At 46.7% G+C, this 20,698-nt stretch overlaps 1 protein-coding gene across 1 annotated transcript in view; it reads left to right on the top strand.

The window, feature by feature from the left end:
• Positions 1–807, top strand: part of PAPPA2 (pappalysin 2) — a 282,414-nt gene extending 281,607 nt beyond the window's left edge. The window contains exon 22 of the mRNA XM_027086240.1: positions 350–807. Coding sequence (XP_026942041.1) covers positions 350–424 — 75 coding nt within the window. The 3' untranslated portion in view covers positions 425–807. The remainder of the gene's footprint in view (positions 1–349) is intronic.
• The last annotated feature ends 19,891 nt before the right edge of the window (positions 808–20,698 follow it).

Genomic DNA, 20,698 nt, shown 5'->3' with positions numbered 1-20,698 from the left:
TTTTGAACACTAGTGGTAATATTAGAAGTAGTAGTAACAGATATTAGAGGTGCCTAGAAATGTGTGTTTCATATCCATCATCTTATTTAAACTACACTAACACCCTCTTGGGTAGTTGCTGTTGTCCTCCCACTTTATATATAAAGAAAGTGAAGCAAGGAAGGTTTACCTTGCCTAAGGAGACATGGTGTGTAAGTGAAAGAACCGAGTGTTAATTTCAATTCTGTGATACTAACAGGCAACCCCACACTTCCTCTGGGACCAAGTGAGAAAAAAAGCAAAAGCTGGTTGCACGTGTGACGCTTGGTGCAAAAATGAGTGATTGCGACGTCTCTTTGATTTCTCCTAGGTCATTCCATTCGCTGCTGACTGTGATCTGGATGAATGCACCTGCCGAGACCCCAAGGCGGAAGAAAACCTGTAACTGTGGGATCAAGCCCCTCCTTCCACTGCCCTGGAGGCAGTAAGAATCAGAGGCCTCCACAAAAGGAAACAAAAGATGAATGAAGAAGAAAGGTCATGAAATGAAGGAAGGAAGAAGAACACCAAGGATCCTATAAGAAATGCAAGAGGACGTTTACAGGTGCCAACTATTGCATCAAGTAGCCCAAGTAAGGAAGAGTCACAGGCAAACATTTCTTCAAAGAGGCAGTTGATTTAAAGTGGAAAGAGAAATATGATATATATACAAGGACCGTCCTTCCCCATTTATATTCTATCAAATCCCATCCTCAACTCTTGCCCTGCTCCCTACTCTGCATCCTGCCAACTATTCAGCCCCACCCAACTTGTAAACCAATACCAAAATACTAGAAGAGAAGTTGCCAGGGACACTCTGCTCATACCCATTTTGAATGGATGGCCATCTTTCAGGGCTCGTCTAATCTAAACTGGCTCTCTCCCTTTCTTTGTGTAGTCTCCCTTAGTAATAATGAGGTTAGTTATTAATTCTTTATAAGTATTTAAACATAATGATATAAATATATTATATATATTATATTTTTTGCTGTCTACTAAGCTAAAAATTATCCATTGTTCCACACATGCTGCTGTGAAGTTCACGTCCAAAATGAATGCTGAGGGTTTGAGGACCGAAAGACAAGTTCTTCTGCCATCTTTCTATTCCTAGGGATTGGCAGGCTGAGAGGGAACTGGGGAAGGAAAGGGAGAGATTAGATGGAGTTTTTGATAATCACATGTCAGCTAATCATCTTTTTATGAACTGGGAGCTGAGCCCAGTTTGAGGAGATGGGGGCTTGGAATGATAATACTAAAAGGCATGGAAAGGTGGGTGGGGTTATCCATTGGTGATGGGTCCAGGAAAACTAGACTATGGTTCTTAAGTATCCATCCAAAAAGAATACATTCTCTTCAGTTCTTGGAACTCTTCGTTGCAGTTGGTGAGGCCCAGGATTTTCTGCACTTCCACAGGTGCCTGTTCCAAGTGTGGCTCTCAGCCAGTCACTCAGTCCACAAGTCTGTATGTAGGCTCACGCTCCCATCACCAGGATTACAGGAACTCACACATTCCTCATACTTGGCCTGTGGTCTCCCTTCTCCTAAGTCTCCAAGCCTGGCCATCATTCACAGCCACATGACCTATTGTTGACTTTCTGGGGAAAAAATGTCATGGAAATGACATCGGGGAAAGGTGGAGGAAACTGAAGAACAGGCAGGTTTGGAGGAGGCCATAGACAGGGGAGAAGTCAGGGTAAATCAGAGCCCAGGGCTGGAGGATGAATTGAGTCAAGGAGACTCAGCCTCGTTCTGAGTCTCCACAGCAGACCAAAGGGGATCTTTTGGACAATGCAGACTCGGAGGTAAATTCTATTCAAGTGTGATGTGTCAAATGTGTCCCAGAGAGAGCACTTTGAGCAAGCTGTGAAAGTAACATGGAGCAAGGGTGACACTCTGTGGGGAGAGAGAAGAATTTCAGCTGCTTAGGGTCCATTTTGTCGTTGTTACCCTTTCTTGTTCAATAGATGGACTGTATGTGAAATGACCGCGTTAACCTGCCTCTGTTTACGTCCTGGGCTGACTCATTTTGCACGTGGTCTACTGCAGTTGTTCTTTAGTGACGATTTATGGATTAGGCCTTGGGGAAAGAAAGTAAGGAGCTAGTTTCTTGTTCAACACCCCAGTTTATCATCTCAGGAAGGGAAGAACAGGCAAAAGTTCAAGGGCAGCCTTGGTCTCCCTGGATCGCCTGCTCTGGCTCTGACCACAGTTTTCTATTCTTCCCATCAACCCTGAAAGCAGTGGCTGTGCAAATATCAATAGAAAGAAGAAATGCTTCCCCCACTATCTTGAGCCAGACTTCACGTAGGAAAGAACAACATATTTATCTGTGGGGATCTGAAATGAGGGTGGCAAGGTCACCGGGGAAGGGAAAGACCAGAGTCTGCCCATCCAAAATACTCTTGTTCTCTGTATTTCCAGCCGTAATGGAAACAATAGCCTAGATACCCACTGTTCCCTATCTGGGTTCACATTTAGTGCCCCCAAGAAGAGAATATTTATTTCTGGGATTCTGATAGGCTTCAGTATGGAAAGGACAGAAGAAGAGTTTAGATTCTTCATTTTAAAACAGTTGTAAGATGGTTATCCAAATTTCCTGAAGCATATCAGACTCTGTGCAGGGGAATCGGGCCATGTCTGAGCTTGGGAGTTATCCTGGGCTTCACCCAGCTCAGGAAGGCTACATCCACCCACCCCCCCCCCACCTCCTCCCACCCCAAGCCCCAGGAATACGGAGCCTGTGGTTCATGCCAGCATGGATCTGGGCTCAGTCTTCCCACAGGAGTTACAGTGAGAACATTTCTCTTTCGTACTTCATTTTAAAATATTTCATTCTCTGTTGGCAACATCTGCACTCCATCGCTGCCCTGGGAAGGTGAGAGGAGGGTTCTGGGGGGTGTGTGGAAAGCCTTTCAGGCTACAGGCTGCCCAGCCCAAGTCAGTCCTGGCCATTCATAGATGGCAGGTTCTTCCAGCCTTTGTCCCTGGAGCCTAGTGCTTCGAGCTCCTCAGGTCACTAATAAAGTTGAAGCTCTAAGACACCACGGTCACAAATCCCCAGTGGATATTAACTCACACTCACTGCATGTGGTGGTCTGCATTCTGCTGCTCTTCCCCATACATGGGGCCACAGAGGGCCTCTCCCAGAGGCTCTTCCATTTGTTTCCTTGTTCCAAAATCACTTCTCTGCTTCTTCTTTTTCCCAGTAACTAGGAGCGCTGGGGTCCAGGTTGCCTAGGGCTGGATGACTCTGATGATTAGTGTGACAGTTTCCAACTAGAGAGATGAGAGGGCAGAGTGGGGAGAATGGTCAGCTGACAAACTTGTACATGAAAGTAAAGAGCTATTCTTGATTCTCTTTTCCTTCCCCCCCATTACAAGGCATTGGATTTGGCATGTCCTCTCCTCTGTGAGATCACTATTGAGTGTGTCAGTTAGCATCCCAAGGGGCTGGCTTGATTGGGAACACAGTGAAAGGAGCTATCTACTGTATTGTAACGTAAAACAGCTACAGCCAGTTATTTTGTAAGATTATAAAATATTCATTAAAAAATCAGCACACAAAATGGGAAGTGTCTTTGGTGTCTTATTCTTCGTTTAAATCATTCCATCACTTCCAAATTGCCAGAGCACTTCATTTGCTCGTTTCAGGTCTGGACATCCATCATTGATTAACTGATGATTCTTTTCAGTCACTTGAAAACTATTTATTAAGTAAATGGTATGCATAAGGCAGATAAACATGAAAGTTCACAAGAAGAGATGACATATACAAAAGCAGAGTACACAGTAGTCATGTCAAGTGCCTCATGAGTTGTAGGAATAAAATGCAAGAATCATTTACAGTCCAGAGGCAGTAGCGTCACCTCTGGAGGCCAAAGGCAGGGAGTATTTGAAAGATGGTCCATGAAGGATGCATACGAGCTTGATAGGCAGAAATGGGAAAGGGGGAGAGAAGAGTCCAGGCAAAGTGAAGAACAGGGTTGACCCTATGGAAGCAGGAAGGGGAAAAGGCTGATAGTGATAGCAGACGTCCCTGGGGCATCCAACTTAGCTTGAAGAGAGAACTCAGCTCACATGTGCCCTGCATTTGGCAAAGGCAATCTGATTTAATCCTCACAGACAGATCTGCAACTTCCACTATTTCATTTCACAGATGTGGACACCAAGTGTCAGTGTGTAAAGAAAGTTCCTTAAGGTCATATGCCTGGCACTAGAGTCAAGCCTGGTTCTGTGAGACACCAAGATAGATAAAAGAAGGAAAAGAAAAATGATGGTTCATAGGATGGGAAAAGGCAAAGGAGAAGTGGAGAGAGATGTCAATGACTCTGCGTTATCTTTATACCCATAAAGGTTATCATCACTGACAGAAAAGGGAAGCCAGGAGGAGTAAGCTTCTGAAGAAAGAGCATGTCTTTGCTTTTTGATAAAATCAGTTTAAAAGCCAGATAGAGGGCTTCCCTGGTGGCGCAGTGGTTGAGAGTCCGCCTGCCGATTCAGGGGACACGGGTTCGTGCCCCGGTCCGGGAGGATCTCACATGCTGCGGAGCGGCTGGGCCCATGAGCCATGGCCGCTGAGCCTGCGCGTCCGGAGCCTGTGCTCCGCAACGGGAGAGGCCACAACAGTGAGAGGCCCACGTACCGCAAAAAAAAAAAAAAGAAAAAAAGAAAAATTTAAGTTCATATTACTAAGTGCAGGTTGGGATGGGAATCCAACTTTTCTGTCTCCAAATGTGATGTACTTTCCACTACATGAAGTCCAGCCCACTAGACCCAGAATGAACTCAGATTTTCCCAGCTGAAATGGGAAAGTTAAATGTCTTTTTACTTGTTTATATTTCAAGGTGCTCATTGGTTTACCGGTGGCTTTCTTGGTAGCTGATGGTAAGAAAACTGACAGCAAACCTAGAGAATCGTTCCAGGGCCCTCTGCTCATGCCAGGCCCTGAGTATAAGCAGATGCCCTGCACATGCCCATTAGGCCAGCTGGACTGAGACATCTGGCAAGGCTGCCTTCTCCCTAATAGTTTCCCCAGGGAGAGTCCTGGAGAGAGACTTTGGACCTCTGGTTTCCATTGACTGACAAACTTAAATGACATGATGAGTCACCCGTCAGCTGGGAGACTCACTACTCTAAGATTCCAGCCAATCAGATGTTGAGGGGCTCAGGATGGCAGGAGGGTAATATGGCTTTTCACTTATAAATAACTCCAGGGCATCTCTCGATCTGGCTTTGGGTCATCTCTTTTTATGTCACCCCAAGAAGACCACTGGTTCTGGACCGATAACATTTCCGTTTGCCCAACGGTTGGCTCAGAAAAAGGGATGGTGATGAGAATCTTGTATCTTGTAATATATGTCCACACCCATAAAACCTACACATGCCCTGGGTATTTGGAACAAAGTTAAGACTCATTCGAACATGATGATTGTTTCCAAGTGTGCGAGATTTGCTGACAATGCCTTTTTTTGTTTGTTTTCCCCTTAGATCCTGCCACTAGATCCTCGGGTTACATTGCCAGTGTTAGTAAGAACTGGTGTGACAATGGCAGAGTTCATTCTTTTTTTTTTTTTTTTTGCGATACGTGGGCCTCTCACTGTTGGGGCCTCTCCTGTTGTGGAGCACAGGCTCCAGCCATGGCTCACGGGCCCAGCCACTCTGCGGCATGTGGGATCCTCCCAGACTGGGGCACGAACCCGTGTCTCCTGCATCGGCAGGCGGACTTTCAACCACTGCGCCACCAGGGAAGCCCCAGAGTCCATTCTTTGTTTTTTTTTTTTGTGGTACTTGGGCCACTCACTGCTGTGGCCCCTCCCGTTGCGGAGCACAGGCTCCGGATGCGCAGGCCCAGCGGCCACGGCTCACGGGCCCAGCCGCGCCCCAGAGTCCATTCTTAAAAGGATCTACAAGTCAAATCTGGTTAACATTCCACATCAGTATAATAAAAATATTCCCAAGCCCTGAAAGATAGTACAGACCAACTACAATTTGCTAGTGTTCTTCGAATCAAATTTTCTTCTTAGGATAATTTAATATAGACAAGCTTCCTTTGCCTTGTCTCTGTCCACACAAAAGTCACTTATTCAAATGCAGAGAATAAATAAATAAAAGGAGAGTATTGACTTTTTAATGACTGCCAATCATGTTGTATCAATTTGCCTTTCCTCTCCAGGAGATAACTGCTATCTGAAGGCAGCTGCTTTGTAAAAAATATTTGTACTCTGAGAAGTCACATATTTAAATCTCACAAAAGGCTATCAGAGCTCAAGAAAGTTCCCATATCACAACTCGACATGTGCAGTTCGGAGTGCTTTCTGAATAGTAAAGCCAAGTTGTGTTAGGACACAATTTCCAAAGAATGATTTTGTTGGTAGCAAATCAATAACCTTTAGAATGATCCGTAAGAGAGTTCCTACAGTTTCTGCAAATGTCCTAGGAAATAGTGCTCATGAACTCAACACTGCTCTTGACTTCTCTAATTTGCCAGGTAACCTGCTAAAGGGACCTTAACTTTGAGAAGTCAGACCATGACTGAGGAGCAGTAAAACACTTAAATATGAGACATGAGGGCTTCCCTGGTGGCGCAGTGGTTGAGAGTCCGCCTGCCAATGCAGGGGACACGGGTTCGTGCCCCGGTCCGGGAGGATCCCACATGCCGTGGAGCGGCTGGGCCCGTGAGCCATGGCCGCTGAGCCTGCACGTCCAGAGCCTGTGCTCCGCAACGGGAGAGGCCACAACAGTGAGAGGCCCACGTACCGCAAAAAAAGATGATAAAAAAAAAAAAAAAAAAGATGAGACATGAGAAGTATTCAGAGAGGTACAGAAATGCCCAAGGTGGCACAGCTAATAAGTGGCAGAGCCCTGATTTAGACCCTCGGAGTCTGGTTCTAGGGTCTATGCATTAACCCTCTATGCTCTGACAGAATGCTCCCTCTCTGGGGAAGCCACACACATAAAGCACAGTACTTAGATTTATAGGTTCTCAGGCTTGAAAGGGTCTCCAAGAGACTGAATTATTCACATAACATTTCCTACCACGGGTTGTCCTGCCTAACTGTGAATCAGTCTAGTATTAAGGAAATCACTGTCTCCCAGGGCTACACATTTTACATCTGGACTGTTCTGACTTGAATGAAGCAAAAAAATACCCAAATAGCTGGTGATATCAATAAATACTTATTGAGCACCTATTCTGCGCCAGGTGCTAGGGATACGGCAGTGAACAAAACAAAGCTCCTTATTTGGAAAGACATTGGTGGAGACAGACTATACAGTGAAGAGTGCTACAAAGAAAACTAAGGTGCAGTAAGTGGGGTAAAGGGGGTCCGGGGTGGGTAAGTGCTAGTTTCTATAGGGAAGGTCTGTGAATACTTCTCAATAGCAGGAAGTCAGCTGCCCCGTGAAAACCTGGGGGGAGAGTGAGCCAGAACAGGGAGCAGCAGAAGTGAGGTGGGAGAGAGCTTAGTGTTGTCTGCAGAAGAGCAGAGCGAGGGATGCAGGTGAGGGCAGAGAGGGCTGGGGGATGGGGAGGGTCACAGAGGGTCTCCTTAGCCGCGGTTAGGACTCTCTGGCTTTTCCTTGGAGGGAAATTGTTTCCCACACCAGTTTCTCTGTACCTGCACATAATCCATCGCCTGTGCTTGCTCTCACACCCATCCTCCTCCTTTCGGTTTGCCTTCCTCTCACCCCCGCTTGGGCTGCCATCACGTCCTCAACTGCCATGGTAACGTCACCAAGCCAGGTCCCTTCTCCTGTCTCTTCCCCAGCAGTCCGTTGGCACGAGCCTTCCACATCATTCCTCCTGTAGCACACCTCTCGTCCGGTCACCCGGGACTCAGGGAAAGGAGCTCACGGTGTCTGCCTGTCCTGAAGGATCAAACCACTCTCAGCACAGCCAACCTGTTACACTGGCTTCCCGCTGCTTCCGAACTAGTGGTCCCCCCCGGCCCCACACCACCCCCTGCCCCCGCCTTCCAGTCAGAGAGGATGCACCCACAGCCCCTGAGGCTCCTGCTTCTGCTTATGCTAATCCCGGACCTGGATGCCCTCCCTCCATCTCCACATGCCCCAAAGCTGCTCATTTCCCAGTCCCCTCTCGTGTCCTCCAGTTCCGTGAAGCTGTGCTTCCTCCCCCATCCGATGAGATTTACTGTGTCCATGGCTCCGTATCGTCCTCCCCCAGGATCATCAACCTGATGGACTGATGTTTTGTTATCTGTGTTCTTGTCTTTCCCTCCTATTCAATCGTAAACTCTTCGAAGCCAGGTGAACTCAGGACTCCACGAGACCATGCGATACCTTTTCTGAGAAATGAAAAAAAAGCTCCCCTTCATCTGAGTGAAAGCAAACCAAGGTCAGAGAGCATGGCTTGAAACGTACAGCACGGGCTGGATTTCTGGCCACATTCACCCCCTGGACCAGGCAGCCTCGGGCGAGACACCACTTTACATCTCTACATTGTAGCCCTACAAACACCAGCTTACTTGATTTTGGATCTCTGACACTGCCTTGCACAGTGCCTTACCTGAATAGAACCTTAAAATTTGCTGAATTGAATCCCAATCCTGATTCTGGGAATGTGAGAATCAAAAGAAAAGAAGATGTTGCGTTTGGGGTTGGAGGTGGGTGGGTGGGTCTGTGGACACTCGAGTTTTATGCTTTGACTGGTTCTTTAACAATAGTCTGAGCAAGGATAACACAGGGCCAACACAGAAGACTGGGTTGTGAGTGCATAGTTTGCAAATGACTCATTTTGAAGCTGACCATTGAATTCAGGGTGTGTCGGTCAGTTTTATGTTGAGGTGTGCTTTAGCTCAGCTAAGATGTGCACATTTTGGTTTTAGATGTGTAGTCCACATGGATTAGGAAGAAGTAGCAACTGTCAATTAGGCAAGATGGAGAATCTAAGAGACAACCTGACCTGAGACGAAGTGAATTGACCTTGAGCAAGTTATTTAATGGCTTAAGACTCAACTTTCCCATCTGTAAAATGGAATGATAATTCCTAACTTAGAGAATTTTCATGCAGGTTTACTACAATAATCATGAAGTGCCTTCCATGGAGGCACTTTTTTCTTCCTCTTTTTTATAAATTTATTTATTTATTTTTGGTTGCGTTGGGTCTTTGTTGCTGCACACGGGCTTTCTCTAGTTGCGGCGAGCGGGGAATACTCTTCGTTGCGGTATGCGGGCTTCTCACTGCGGTGGCTTCTCTTGTTGTGGAACATGGGCTCTAGGCATGTGGGCTTCAGTAGTTGTGGCATGCGGGCTCTAGAGCACAGGCCCAGCAGTTGTGGCACACGGGCTTAGTTGCTCCGTGGCATGTGGGATCTTCCTGGACCAGGGCTCGAACCCATGTCCCCTGCATTGGCAGGCAGATTCTTAACCACTGCGCCACCAGGGAAGTCCCCATGGAGGCACTTTTAAAATGGTGATTAGAAGTATTATTACCCGAGATCAATAGAAGTATCCCTGGTACAGGAGGAACAGAGTAGTGGGGATGGTGATTGGCTGGCTTTTGAGTTTCCACATACTTTCTGGCCTGGGATGTGAATTATTCTAATGGGTATTCCTCTCTCTCTCTCTCTCTCTCTCTCTCTCTCTCTCTCTCTCTCTCACACACACACACACACACACACACACACACACACACACACCCATATACACACACTCACATGCTCACATGCAATTAAGTGTTCTATGAACCTTTGGCTATGTTTTAAATATAATTTCATTTAAAGCCATGCTATGTGCCAGTTCGAGGCCCCAGATTAAATAGTTAGAATGTGACCCTGATTCCAAGTATTAAGGGAAGGAAAAAATTGTTTAAACTATGTCATCAAGAAATGTAATTTACTCACAATTTTAGAGGGTCATGTTGATGCCAGAGCATGTCCTGGGGCTCTGCCTGGGCAGCATACTCACGAATAAGCAAACTGGATCCACCCATACTAATTGTAGTTTTAGACAATTTACCTTCATGAAGTAAAGAGGGCCCCAGGCAAGGATCATGGCTTGGGGAGAGTAACAAGGTTTCCTCTAGTTGTAAATGACATTCCTGGAGGTACCAAGGCATCAGGACTTGACTGTCTCAAAGTAAATTTTGGTGGAAATTGTAGGCATTTATGTATTCATCTTGATCATTCGGAGAGTACAGACCTCAGACTGAAGACCTAGTGTGGACTCCCAGTTCAAGGAGATGTTGGGCAGATGAGTCTTTTAGGGCCCGTTTATAAAGTGGGGATGAGTTTATATTTGCAGGGCTATTATGAGCACTCGATAGGGTAACCTTAGTAACCCTTGAAAGCACTTGGTATACAAAGTGTTCCGTGTGAGTTTCTTTCCCATAGCACGGCTGGAGTTCAATAAATACTTATTAATAATAAATATTTATTAGTGAAAGAATTTCCTTCCTTCTTTTCCATTGAAGTGCCCCGTACCTTCCTATTACCATTTCAGGTGTACTTAAAATCTCACCACTTGTTTCCAGTTTCCATTCATGCTATAGCTCAGACAAGAGTTTCCCCTGAGCTAGTTAAGGCTTCGGGGAAGAGGAAATCGGACAGGAAAGAGTTGAATCTGGAGAAGGGTTGAGTCTGGCAAGACCTGGAGGTGAAGGCAAGATCAGATTCTGGCAATATCTTTTCCAGGCTCTAGAAGGGAGTTCCAGGCCTCCTTCCTCATAAACAACTTGGCCAGCAGTTGTCCACACTACCTCATTATTATCAGGATTTTATGAATCTCCTGGCTCGTGGAGCCTCATCTAAGCGCTGGGCTTCAGACACAGACCCCGCCTTGACCTCAGGCTCTTGTGTGCTCCCCAACACCAGCTCTTCAAGTCATGCCAGTCCCACCCCCTCACTGTCCTTGTGGTCTTATCTCTCCCGGCGCCAGCTTCTTTCCAGACTCGCCTCTTCAACCCACTGCTGCCCATTCCCGTGGCTAACACACACCACGGATCTGTCTTCTGTTTGATCCAACCGTGAGGGTTTTGAGATCCCAGGTCCATGCCCACAATGAGAATACCACGCTGGAGAGGGGCAGGCAGCAAAGGAAAAGACAGAAGTGAACTTTTGCGGGAAGAACTTTCAAAGTGCCTGCTCATTCCCTGAAGAATGTCCAGCTCAGAATTTTTGGGGAAAAAACAATAATGTGTAGATCAAGTCTCTCTTGGCTTTTTGTGGAGTTTTCCAAATTTCTTCTGGGAGGTCCCCGTTCTGTGCCCGGGGGAGAGGAAAACCCACACCTGGGAAGTCAGCTTGTCTTTTCCGTGCCTGTCTTCGTCCTGAGGAGTCCTGAGAGCTAGGGCACTCCTTGCTCGTGGCCTCAGCCCAGGCTTTGTGGGGAGGAGTGAAGCTCCCCTCAGACATTCCAGCGGCTGCTCAAACCCAGTGGCACTTTGTTAAGTTCTGGGCTACACCCTCTCCTGTGAGTGTCTGCTGGTATTGCTGTGGCAGCCAAATGCCCTTTCTTTATGTTCCCCTCTCCTTGCCCCACACCAGTCAGCTCCATCGCCAACACCTCTACTGTGGGTCTCTTCAGATTCCTTCCTAGTCGCCAAGGGACATGGAAGCTACAGGGTGAGGATCAAGACATCTTCCCCTGTCTGATACCCGAGAGTGAGGAAGGTCCAGAGACCTGAGGTGCTTTAGACTGACCTTGGTCAGGGGTTACCGCGGTGTAGGCACAGTAGATCCGTGGGTGTGGCTGAACGCTTCCGTTCTAGAGCTGTAGAGACATCTGCATCGTTGGAACGGTCTGCCTGAGAATACGACCAGGCTGGAGGGTGGGAATGACTTTTACGCCAGGAGAGACACAAAAGTCAGTGAGATCAGACATGGGAGGAATTCCATTTCCATGCATGCCAATAAACTCACGTCACAAGAATCCTTGAAAATGCATAGGCCCAGCTCCCCAGCCACACCTTCTCCACAGCAGGGACTGACGCTGTGCTGAATACCAGGAAGAAGCAGCAAGACGTGGACATGTAAAGATCGCCGAGTCTCGTTTGTCGGTTCTGCTGCGTACAAGGAAACCCCGACCTCCCCCATCGGCAAAACAAAACAAAGAGAAACAACAGACCAAAAAAACATGTTCAGTCAAGTTTTGCTGTTGGTTTAGTTGAATCACCCTGTTGATGTCACGTAGGTTCCAAATCCCGGGGTGATTTAGGTGGGACACACTGCAGCATCGGAGAGCAGTAAAAAGGGTGCACTCTGGCTCCCACACTTACCTACCTTACGGCCTTGGGACAGTTACTTAAGATTTCCAACCTTCCTCATCTGTAGAATGTAGATATGAACAGTATCTGTCCACAGGCTTGTTGGGAGAATTAGACAAGAGAAGCCATGTCAGAGTGATTAGCTGGTGCCTGGCACATAAGAAGCAATCGATCAGTGTTACTCGCTATTAAAAACAACAACGTCTTCAGTGACAAATCTCACATAAAATGGTAACACCTCTTAGAGAAAGTTCAGTTTCAAAGATAGCACGTTGTAGTATATACAGAAGTTGAAATATAATGTTGTACACATGAGACGTGCAATGTTATAAACCAGTGTTACTAAAAAAAACCACAGGGAAAAAAGAATGCATAGTATAAACTTGAAACATGTTTTCTTGCTACCCTATCATGTTGTCAAGAAAAAGCTACTGGGAAAGGATAAATGGCTGTGGCACATGTGGCTCCATTTCAGTGTCTAAGAACAGTAAAGACAGCCAGGGAGCACCGATACTGTGGAGCACTTACCAGGTGTGTTCCAGGCATTGTGCTAAGCGCCTCCAAAGCATTACCTCGTTTAATCTCCAGGCCACTTGTGCCAGTTATTAAGCTACTGTCTCTCTGCTGAAACCCACGCTCTTGTCCTCTGCTTTGTGATGCTGCTGTTGAAACACTGCAAACTTGTTCTTTTTTGTCAGTTTCATGTAATGGCTCTTTACCGTGGCGGCAGCAGTTGGTTCTAGTCTCTGTCATCTTTGTGCCCTTGAAGGACCAGCTCTATTATGTTCTCACAAAGAAACTCCATCACCAAGCAAATGGCCTCTCCTTGAGGAAACCCACTTTCTGTTTCCTCCCTTTGTTCTCTGAGTCCAAGAAGGGCGGCTGCTTCCTGCAATTATTCATACCTCTGTGTTATCTCAGTATTTCAAATAGTCTTGCTCTTTTGCTCCTCTAGTATCTTTTAACCAATTCCCTACATTAAATCCTCTCTGTGGAAATCTTGACTGCATCTTCACTGACACACTGTTCAAGAGGCAGAAACAGATGGAGACTTGGAAATCCTTTGTTTCCTGCCACCTAAGATACCAAATTAACACCATTAACACTATCTTAAAATACAGATTTAGAAATGAAAAAAGACAGTTCAGAAAACATAAATAAAAAGCTGTGAAAGTGATCACATAGTAATGGGGCCAGAGGTTTCAGAAATGTGTTTTTTGTTCTCACTCTATTTCCATTATCATTGCACAATGAATCTATATTCACTTTTGTATATGTCATAAGCTATATGACATTATTATATTATATCACGGTGCATACATAAGTGATCTTCCTGTATAGTCCTGATTTTAGGTATTCTGTGTCTATTCTTTTTCTATAAGTTAGGGAAGACAAATGCATAGCACACATTTTGCCATTCAGCATTTCCATATCCATGTTAGGCATTCATCACTCATCTCACCACTCCTTCTGGCCAGATACAGATCCAGTCTCAGAATCCTTTTCAAATCACAGGCAGTGGGACTTCCCTCGTGGTGTAGTAGTTGGGAATCCGCCTGCCAATGCAGGGGATGTGGGTTTTATCCCTGAACTGAGAGGATCCCACATGCCGCGGAGCAACTAAGCCTGTGTGCCACGACTACTGAGCCTGTGCTCTAGAGCCGATGAGCCACAACTACTGAGCTCACGTGCCCTAGAGCCCACGCACCACAACTACTGAAGCCCACGTGCTCTAGGGTCCGTGTGCTGCAACTACTGAGCCCACGTGCTGCAACTACTGAGCCTGCGTGCTGCAACTACTGAAGCCCGTAAGCCTAGAGCCCGTGCTCCGCAACAAGAGAAGCCACCGCAATGAGAAGCCCGCACACCGCAACGAAGAGTAGCCCCCACTCGCTGCAACTAGAGAAAGCCTGCGCACAGCAACAAAGACCCAACGCAGCCAAAGAAAAAAAGAAAATAAAAAAATCACAGGCAGCCACTACACTTGATCAAATTTAGCACTCAAGTGAAAACCCATTCGCCATCCTTGCGATCTACCTTCAAGTTTATGGAAATTTCTTTACTTTTGTCATCAGAATTTACGTTCCAGATTGTCATTCAGATCCTAAAGAGTTATAAAACTTTTATGTCATATGATATGTAATAATTTTTAGTTTGAAGTACGTATTAGTTAAGACCCAGTTAGGAAAGCAGAACACATTTTAGATAATTCAATAGAGAAAATTCAAAATGGAAAACTAATTAGAAAGGCTTTGGAATAACAGAAAGGGCATGTGAAAAATCGTGGGCCAACCCAAAGATTGGCAACGGCGGGAAGCTCCTGCTTTGAGGAGATAAGACCGTGTTACTAAAACTCAGGACTTGGAGCCACCTAAAGGGAGCTGAAAGCATGGCAGGAGTTTGCTGGAGGAGTTCTGAGGCCAGAGAGGCAGCTGGAACCACAAAGAAGATGCTAACGACACCATCCAGTCAGAGAGAGGAAGAAATACACTGGTTTCCTTCCTCTCCCTGTCCTCCAATCTTCCACAAGTGCCTGCCATTGTCCCACGGGCTGGAAGCCTGTTGGCAAGGCTGTGTGGAAAATGTAGCTTGCAAGAGCCAGCTCTCTGTGACACAGAGCAGAGCAGCAGAAGGCTGGGGAATGGATCTGAGGACAGAGAGGCAGTTGGCTTTTGAGTAGTATGGGCATTACCAAGTTACACTCAACAGTCACTGGGGCAAAATGGCGGTGAAGGCATGTCCAACCTTGTCTTATCGACAGGCTCTTAGGTCTCGGGACACCACAAGGACATGGCAGGAGACGGTTTCATCTCTAAGCCAGCAGGTCACAGAACACTGTCTGACTCGTTGGACAACAAAGGCCTCAGGGTTACCTGACATTTGAATTTTTCTGAACAAAGGAAGTTGCTCCTAATTATTAAGCGCAGAATATGGCTGAGGTTTTCTTCCTGGGAGAGGGAGTAAGAAATCAATTACACTAACGGGTAGCGCTGTGTGAACAGACATATTCATAAACTCTAAGAAAAGGCAGTTTTGGTGAAGAAACAAGATATCAAAACCTGTGCATTCCTACAGGAATCAATTCAATTACAGCACACACTGCAAAGCCCTGGCACAAAGAGGGGGATTTTTTCCCCCTCACTTTAGAATAGTGCAGACATGAGCCAAAGCCTGGAGTCCCACATGTATCAAGAGAAATTGTCAGCTGTTCTGTATAACACTGAGGTTTCATTTGACACTAAGCTGCTCATTCATTGGTTCACTTGAAATGACAATGAGAAAGGAGGTGGTGATGGAAACAGGGCTGGGAGCCAGTAGGTTATCAAAATCAGGCTGGGTCCTGGATCAACATGACAAGCTATGCTGTCCTGAAGGGCAGCAGGTTTTTGTTTCCCAAGATCTCACTCAAGTATCGGGTGTTACCAAGGATGCATGCAGAGCACAGAGAACAGGGCAAAAGAACCATGAAAAGCCAACACAAGGCTACGTTCAACAGATAGAGCTCGAGTCACGGTTTTTCTTGACCCTGCATTATCCTCACGGGACAGACAAAAAACAAGCCAAACAAATCCCAAACCAAGCCAAACAGACAAGCAAACAAGCTTGGAAACCAGCTATGCACCCTGAGTTGTTTTCCTAATCGTGGTAGGTTTGCATTGATCCAGCCACATTCTCTTTAATGGTCTGACATAGGGTAACCAGCTAGTGATTTGCAAAAAATCTCAGTGGGAGTTCTTCCCTTTCTAGGAAACTCAATAAGAAGCCAACTCATGAATGGCGGAGGCAGGATGGTGTAATGGTTAGAGTCAGACAGCCCTTGGTTGAGAGGTCTTACTTCTACTTCACTGTGAACTGGGGCAAGTTACATAAAATCTCTGAGATTCTGCTTCCTCTTTCCTGAGAGTATCCAGTTCACAGAATTGCATGAAGATGGAGGATGAGCCTGCAGTTAAAGTGTTTAGCACAGTGCCTGGCACACTTTAAGTGTGGGATGTACACATTCACATCCAGGAAGTTCCAAATGCAAAGGGGCAGAAGAGCAAAATAATTAGAAGAAACCCTTCTCTTCTACTATTCCTATTTTGTCCCCAATTGTCTCCTCCTTTCTCTCTCTTTTTTTTTTTTTTTTCCCTGGCCCTGGAACAACTGTCCCCCTTCCCAGGGCTTCCACTAAGTTCCTGAGGTTCGCCCTCTGAGAGGTATTGGGGTGAAGCATCCAGTCTTCTGTTTTGCTCTTCTCTGTTGCAGCAGAGATTCACTGCTGCAAGGTGGTGAGAGGGACGTTATGCTTACATAGCCCAGCCCGGGGAAAATCACCTCTTCTTTTCACGGTGAATTCACACCCGGGACAGAAACTTAGATGCTCCGTCACTGGCTGGGTGGAATAGACACCGTTGAGCTCTCATCCGATCCCCTTTATTTAGCAGACCAATCCCCACAGTGGCTTAAAGCAATAACCATTTTATTGTGTTGCATAATTTTCAGGGCCAGGAATTCAGGCGGGGCTTGGCAGGTGATGCTCCTCTTCCATGTGACATTGATAGAGGTCGCTGGGTGGTGTGCAGCTGGCAGAGGGACGGGTCTCGAGGGGCCAAGACAGCTTCATTCATGTGTCTGGTGCCTTAGCTGGAATGTCTGGAAGGCTGGGCTCAGCTGGGACAGTGGCCCAGAGTGCTTACATGTGACGTCTCCAGCATGGTGGCCCCAGCACGGTGGCCTCAGATTTCTTCTCCAAGAGTAAGAGTTCCAGAGAAAAAGGCAGAAGCCCCAAGGCCTTTTATGACTCAGACTTGGAAGTCAGAGAGTTTCACTTCCATTCTCATCTATTGGTCAAAACAGTCATCAACCTGCCCAGACTCAAGGGCAGAGGCAGTAGAACACCATTCTAGTTGGGAGGCGTGTCGAAGAATTTATGGGGCCGTCTTTTAAAACTGCCAGTCTGTCTTCTTTTAATAATTCTCACTTGCGCGCACAGACCAGAACTGTCACGGTTACTTTTCAAGAGGGCCAACTAGCGCCTAGGCACTGAATAGCTGGCTATTGAAGAATTTAAAGGGAATCACATGCGCTGGTGGCAGCACAGATAACATCTATTTAAAGTTACGTTGTAGAGAGGGGGCAGAAAAGATGGAGGTTCTGAGCTACAGTTCATAATAGCCAGCCTCTCCCAAATGCCTCTACAGAATGCAAGGTAAGAATGTGTCAGGCAGGGCCTTTTGCAACATTATTCTTAGATGCCCAACATACAAATTTCAGCAACTCCCATAGAGTCCTGTACGTCTCTGTCATAGTTCTTGTCACCCTTGTAATGATGGGTTCAATGTCTAACTTTCCCTATAAAATGCCATTCTCGGTGACAGAGAACAAGCTTGTCCTACCACCCAGTGTATCTCCCGCACCACGCACAGTGTCTGAAATGCAGCAGATGTGCAATAAATACATTTCATTGGCCAATTATTTGGCGATGGTAGAAAGAAGATGAGAATAGCTAGTACCTAACAATAAGCTTATAATTTGCTGTGAAGGATTTAAGTTTTTTTCTACTTAAGATGATGGGCTATAAGACCTATGTATGTATCAACAGAATCTAAAGTATAACATTTAAAGCTTTAATAATTCCACAGTTGGTCTAACCAGATCACTCCGATTATTAAAAGACACCGGTAACATCCACACACCCGACACTTACTGACAGCTTTGTTTATTATTTAGTTGATTATTCCATTTGTATAATCGTACAATGATTCTCTTTTAAACAATACTGCTATACCTGAAGTTGGTCACACTATACTCTCCCTTCCTTCTATAGTAGTAAAGTGGTTTTTTTTCACACTCAGTTTTTTAATAGAACATTTTCAAATATCAAGAAGTGCGATTAACTGAAAGTAATGAACGGACCAAACTCCACGGAAGACAACCGCACACTCCGTTAAAGGTCTAGTGCTATTACAGTGGGCCATGTCCATTCAGGAGGAAACACCAGTGGCCTCGTGGGATCCCAGGGCTGGCAGAGTGTTGGTGGGTATAAGCAACTCCCTTAAGATCTGTTTGGCAGCTTGGAAAGTTGAGGTTTAATAGTGGCCCCGTCCGTCACCCTTCTAGTCAGAATGGGTTCCTGCAGTCAAACTGTGGGCAGTGTCGTCGGGGTGTGAGCGAGCTTGCCTTCCTTGGGCAAAATCCTCGAGTGAAATCCTCAGGGGGCCTGAGCACTCTCTCCTGCTCCACTCATATTGGCCTTATTTTTAACTTGAAAGTAGGTGGGACCCAGGCATAGAGGCTGTGTGTGCAGTGTGTATGTGTGTGTGTAGAGTGTGTGTGTGTGTGTAGTTTGTGTATGTAATGTGTGTGTCTGTAGTGTGTGTGTAGACTGTGTATATATAGTGTGTGTCTGTATATTATGTGTGTGTATATTCTGTGTAGTGTGTATAGTGTGTTTGTTGTGTGTGTACAGTGTGTAGTGTGCGTGTATACACTGTGGATGTAGTGTGTGTACATCTGTGGCTGCGTGTAGTATGTAGTGTGTGTGTGTAGTGTGTGTGCCTATGTGTAGTGTGTACAGTATACATATAGGGTGTGTGCACACTGTATGTGTATAGTGTGTGTGCCTATAGTTTGTGTAGTGTGTAAATGTGTAGAGTCTATAGTGTGTGTGTGTACACAGGTACAGTGTGTATACTGTGCATGTAGTATGTGTATATACTGTGTGTAGAGTGTGTAGTGTGTGTGTGTGTGTGTGTGTGTAGTATGTGTATACACTGTGCAGAGTTTGTAAAGCGTGTGTGTAGTGTGTGCACATGTAGTGTGTGTGTTGCGTGTGTAGTGTGTGCATGTGTCTGGTGTGTGTAATATGTGTATATACTCTGTCGAGTGTGTACAGTGTGGGTAGTGTGTGTTTTGTGTGGGCAGTGTGTGTATATACTGTGTAGAGTGTGTGTTGTGTGTGCATGTGTGCACATACTGTGTGTATGTGTGGAGGGCACAGGGCACACTGAAGGAGGGAGAGGGTCACGGAGGGAGAAGGACGGGGCTAAGGAGGAAGGGTATCAGGCAGGAGAAGCAGACAAAGATGAGGATGGACCTGGGGGGAGACGGGAGGAGGGAGGGAAAGCGTGAGCGTGCTTTATTTTAATAACACAGAAGGAGGGACAGGGAACGGTGTCCCTGATGCCACTCCCCGGCCCCTCTCTCTGGCCCAAGGTCCTGGTCCTCTGCTGTGCAGATCCAGCTTTCTGTACAGACTTGAATAAAGGAGTAGCAGCGGCAAAACCAGCTCTCACCAAGGCCCCGCCCCATTGGCTGGGGTCCCACTGCTGCCTCCTGTACCCCTTCCTCTTCGGTCAAGGTGAGACACTGGTTTCTGAGGCATTTCACCCACCGCCCGGCATTGACCCCAGGTGGGTCTCAGTTTTCTGCCAGCCTTTGCTCTGGAACTGAGGGGGCTGCATTCCAGAGTCTATATACTGTCTTTCCATCTTTCTGCAGAAAGATGCAGAGAGGGGCGTGAGGTCACCTGTGCTTGCAGCCCTGCCACAGGCTCACTCACTCTCAGGCACTGGCGGGGAGAAGGCTTGTGCTGCAGATCCGTGGTCCCAAAGGACGCCCCGGCTACAGGGTTAGGATGCACTGTGCCCTCCTCCCACTGCAACGCACTGCAGGCATATCTGTGCCACGGAGGCAGGGGCCAGGGAGAGCTGCGCGTCCAGGCAACGTGGAAAGCAGAGCTGAGGAGGGCGAGGGTTTACAATCCTGTGCTCTGGAGTCCGACAGCCTGAATTCAAATGGTGGTTCAGGTAGGTAAGAAACGAGCTGTTGCTAGAATTCAGCGATAGGTAAAGCGCTTAGAGCAGCGTCTGGCACACAGTAAGCCCTCAATAACCAAGCTCTGTCATTCTAACCACTTAGAAAAAACTCAGTAGGGCTCAATGACAAGCCTTATAGATTCTGCATCTCCTTCCTGACCTTTCTCTTGTGTTTCCAAATGAGGAGCCCTGGTCAAAGGCAGGGTGGCTGAACGTGTGTGTTCAGGCCTCTGAGGTGTGTGAGGACAATTAAGGCCATTGCTGGTCCACAGGGCCCTGCAGAGCTCTTTCTGAGAGGCTGGACTTCCCGTTGGCCAGGTCCCCACTTGTGCCACTGCCAATGCTCGGGGAGCGGGGCAGAAGCAGTGGCCTGGCCCTTACCTGTGGTCAGGGGAGCTCACCTACACAGAACCTCTGCTGCTCCTGGCAACTAGATGGGGGGTGAAAATGGAATCCTCACCCAGAGAAATGATTTGCAAAACTAGCAACATAACTAAGCAAATTTGGCAAAGGGGAGAATGGACGGAAGTGTTTTGTGATGGGTAATAACTTGAGTTCACTAAAACACTGACATGGAGGCCTTGACCCGTCCTGACCAGAGCGTACATCAGCCAGGACGGATCTGTGCAAGGTAAGCGGCGCAGACACCACAGAGAATCCG

The sequence above is a fragment of the Aethalodelphis obliquidens genome, unplaced genomic scaffold (genome assembly GCF_003676395.1).
Source record: "Aethalodelphis obliquidens isolate GAN/ISIS:26980383/991018 unplaced genomic scaffold, ASM367639v1 scaffold55, whole genome shotgun sequence".
NCBI classification, from domain to species: Eukaryota; Metazoa; Chordata; class Mammalia; order Artiodactyla; family Delphinidae; genus Aethalodelphis; species Aethalodelphis obliquidens.
This window is presented reverse-complemented; position numbering and strand designations above follow the sequence as displayed.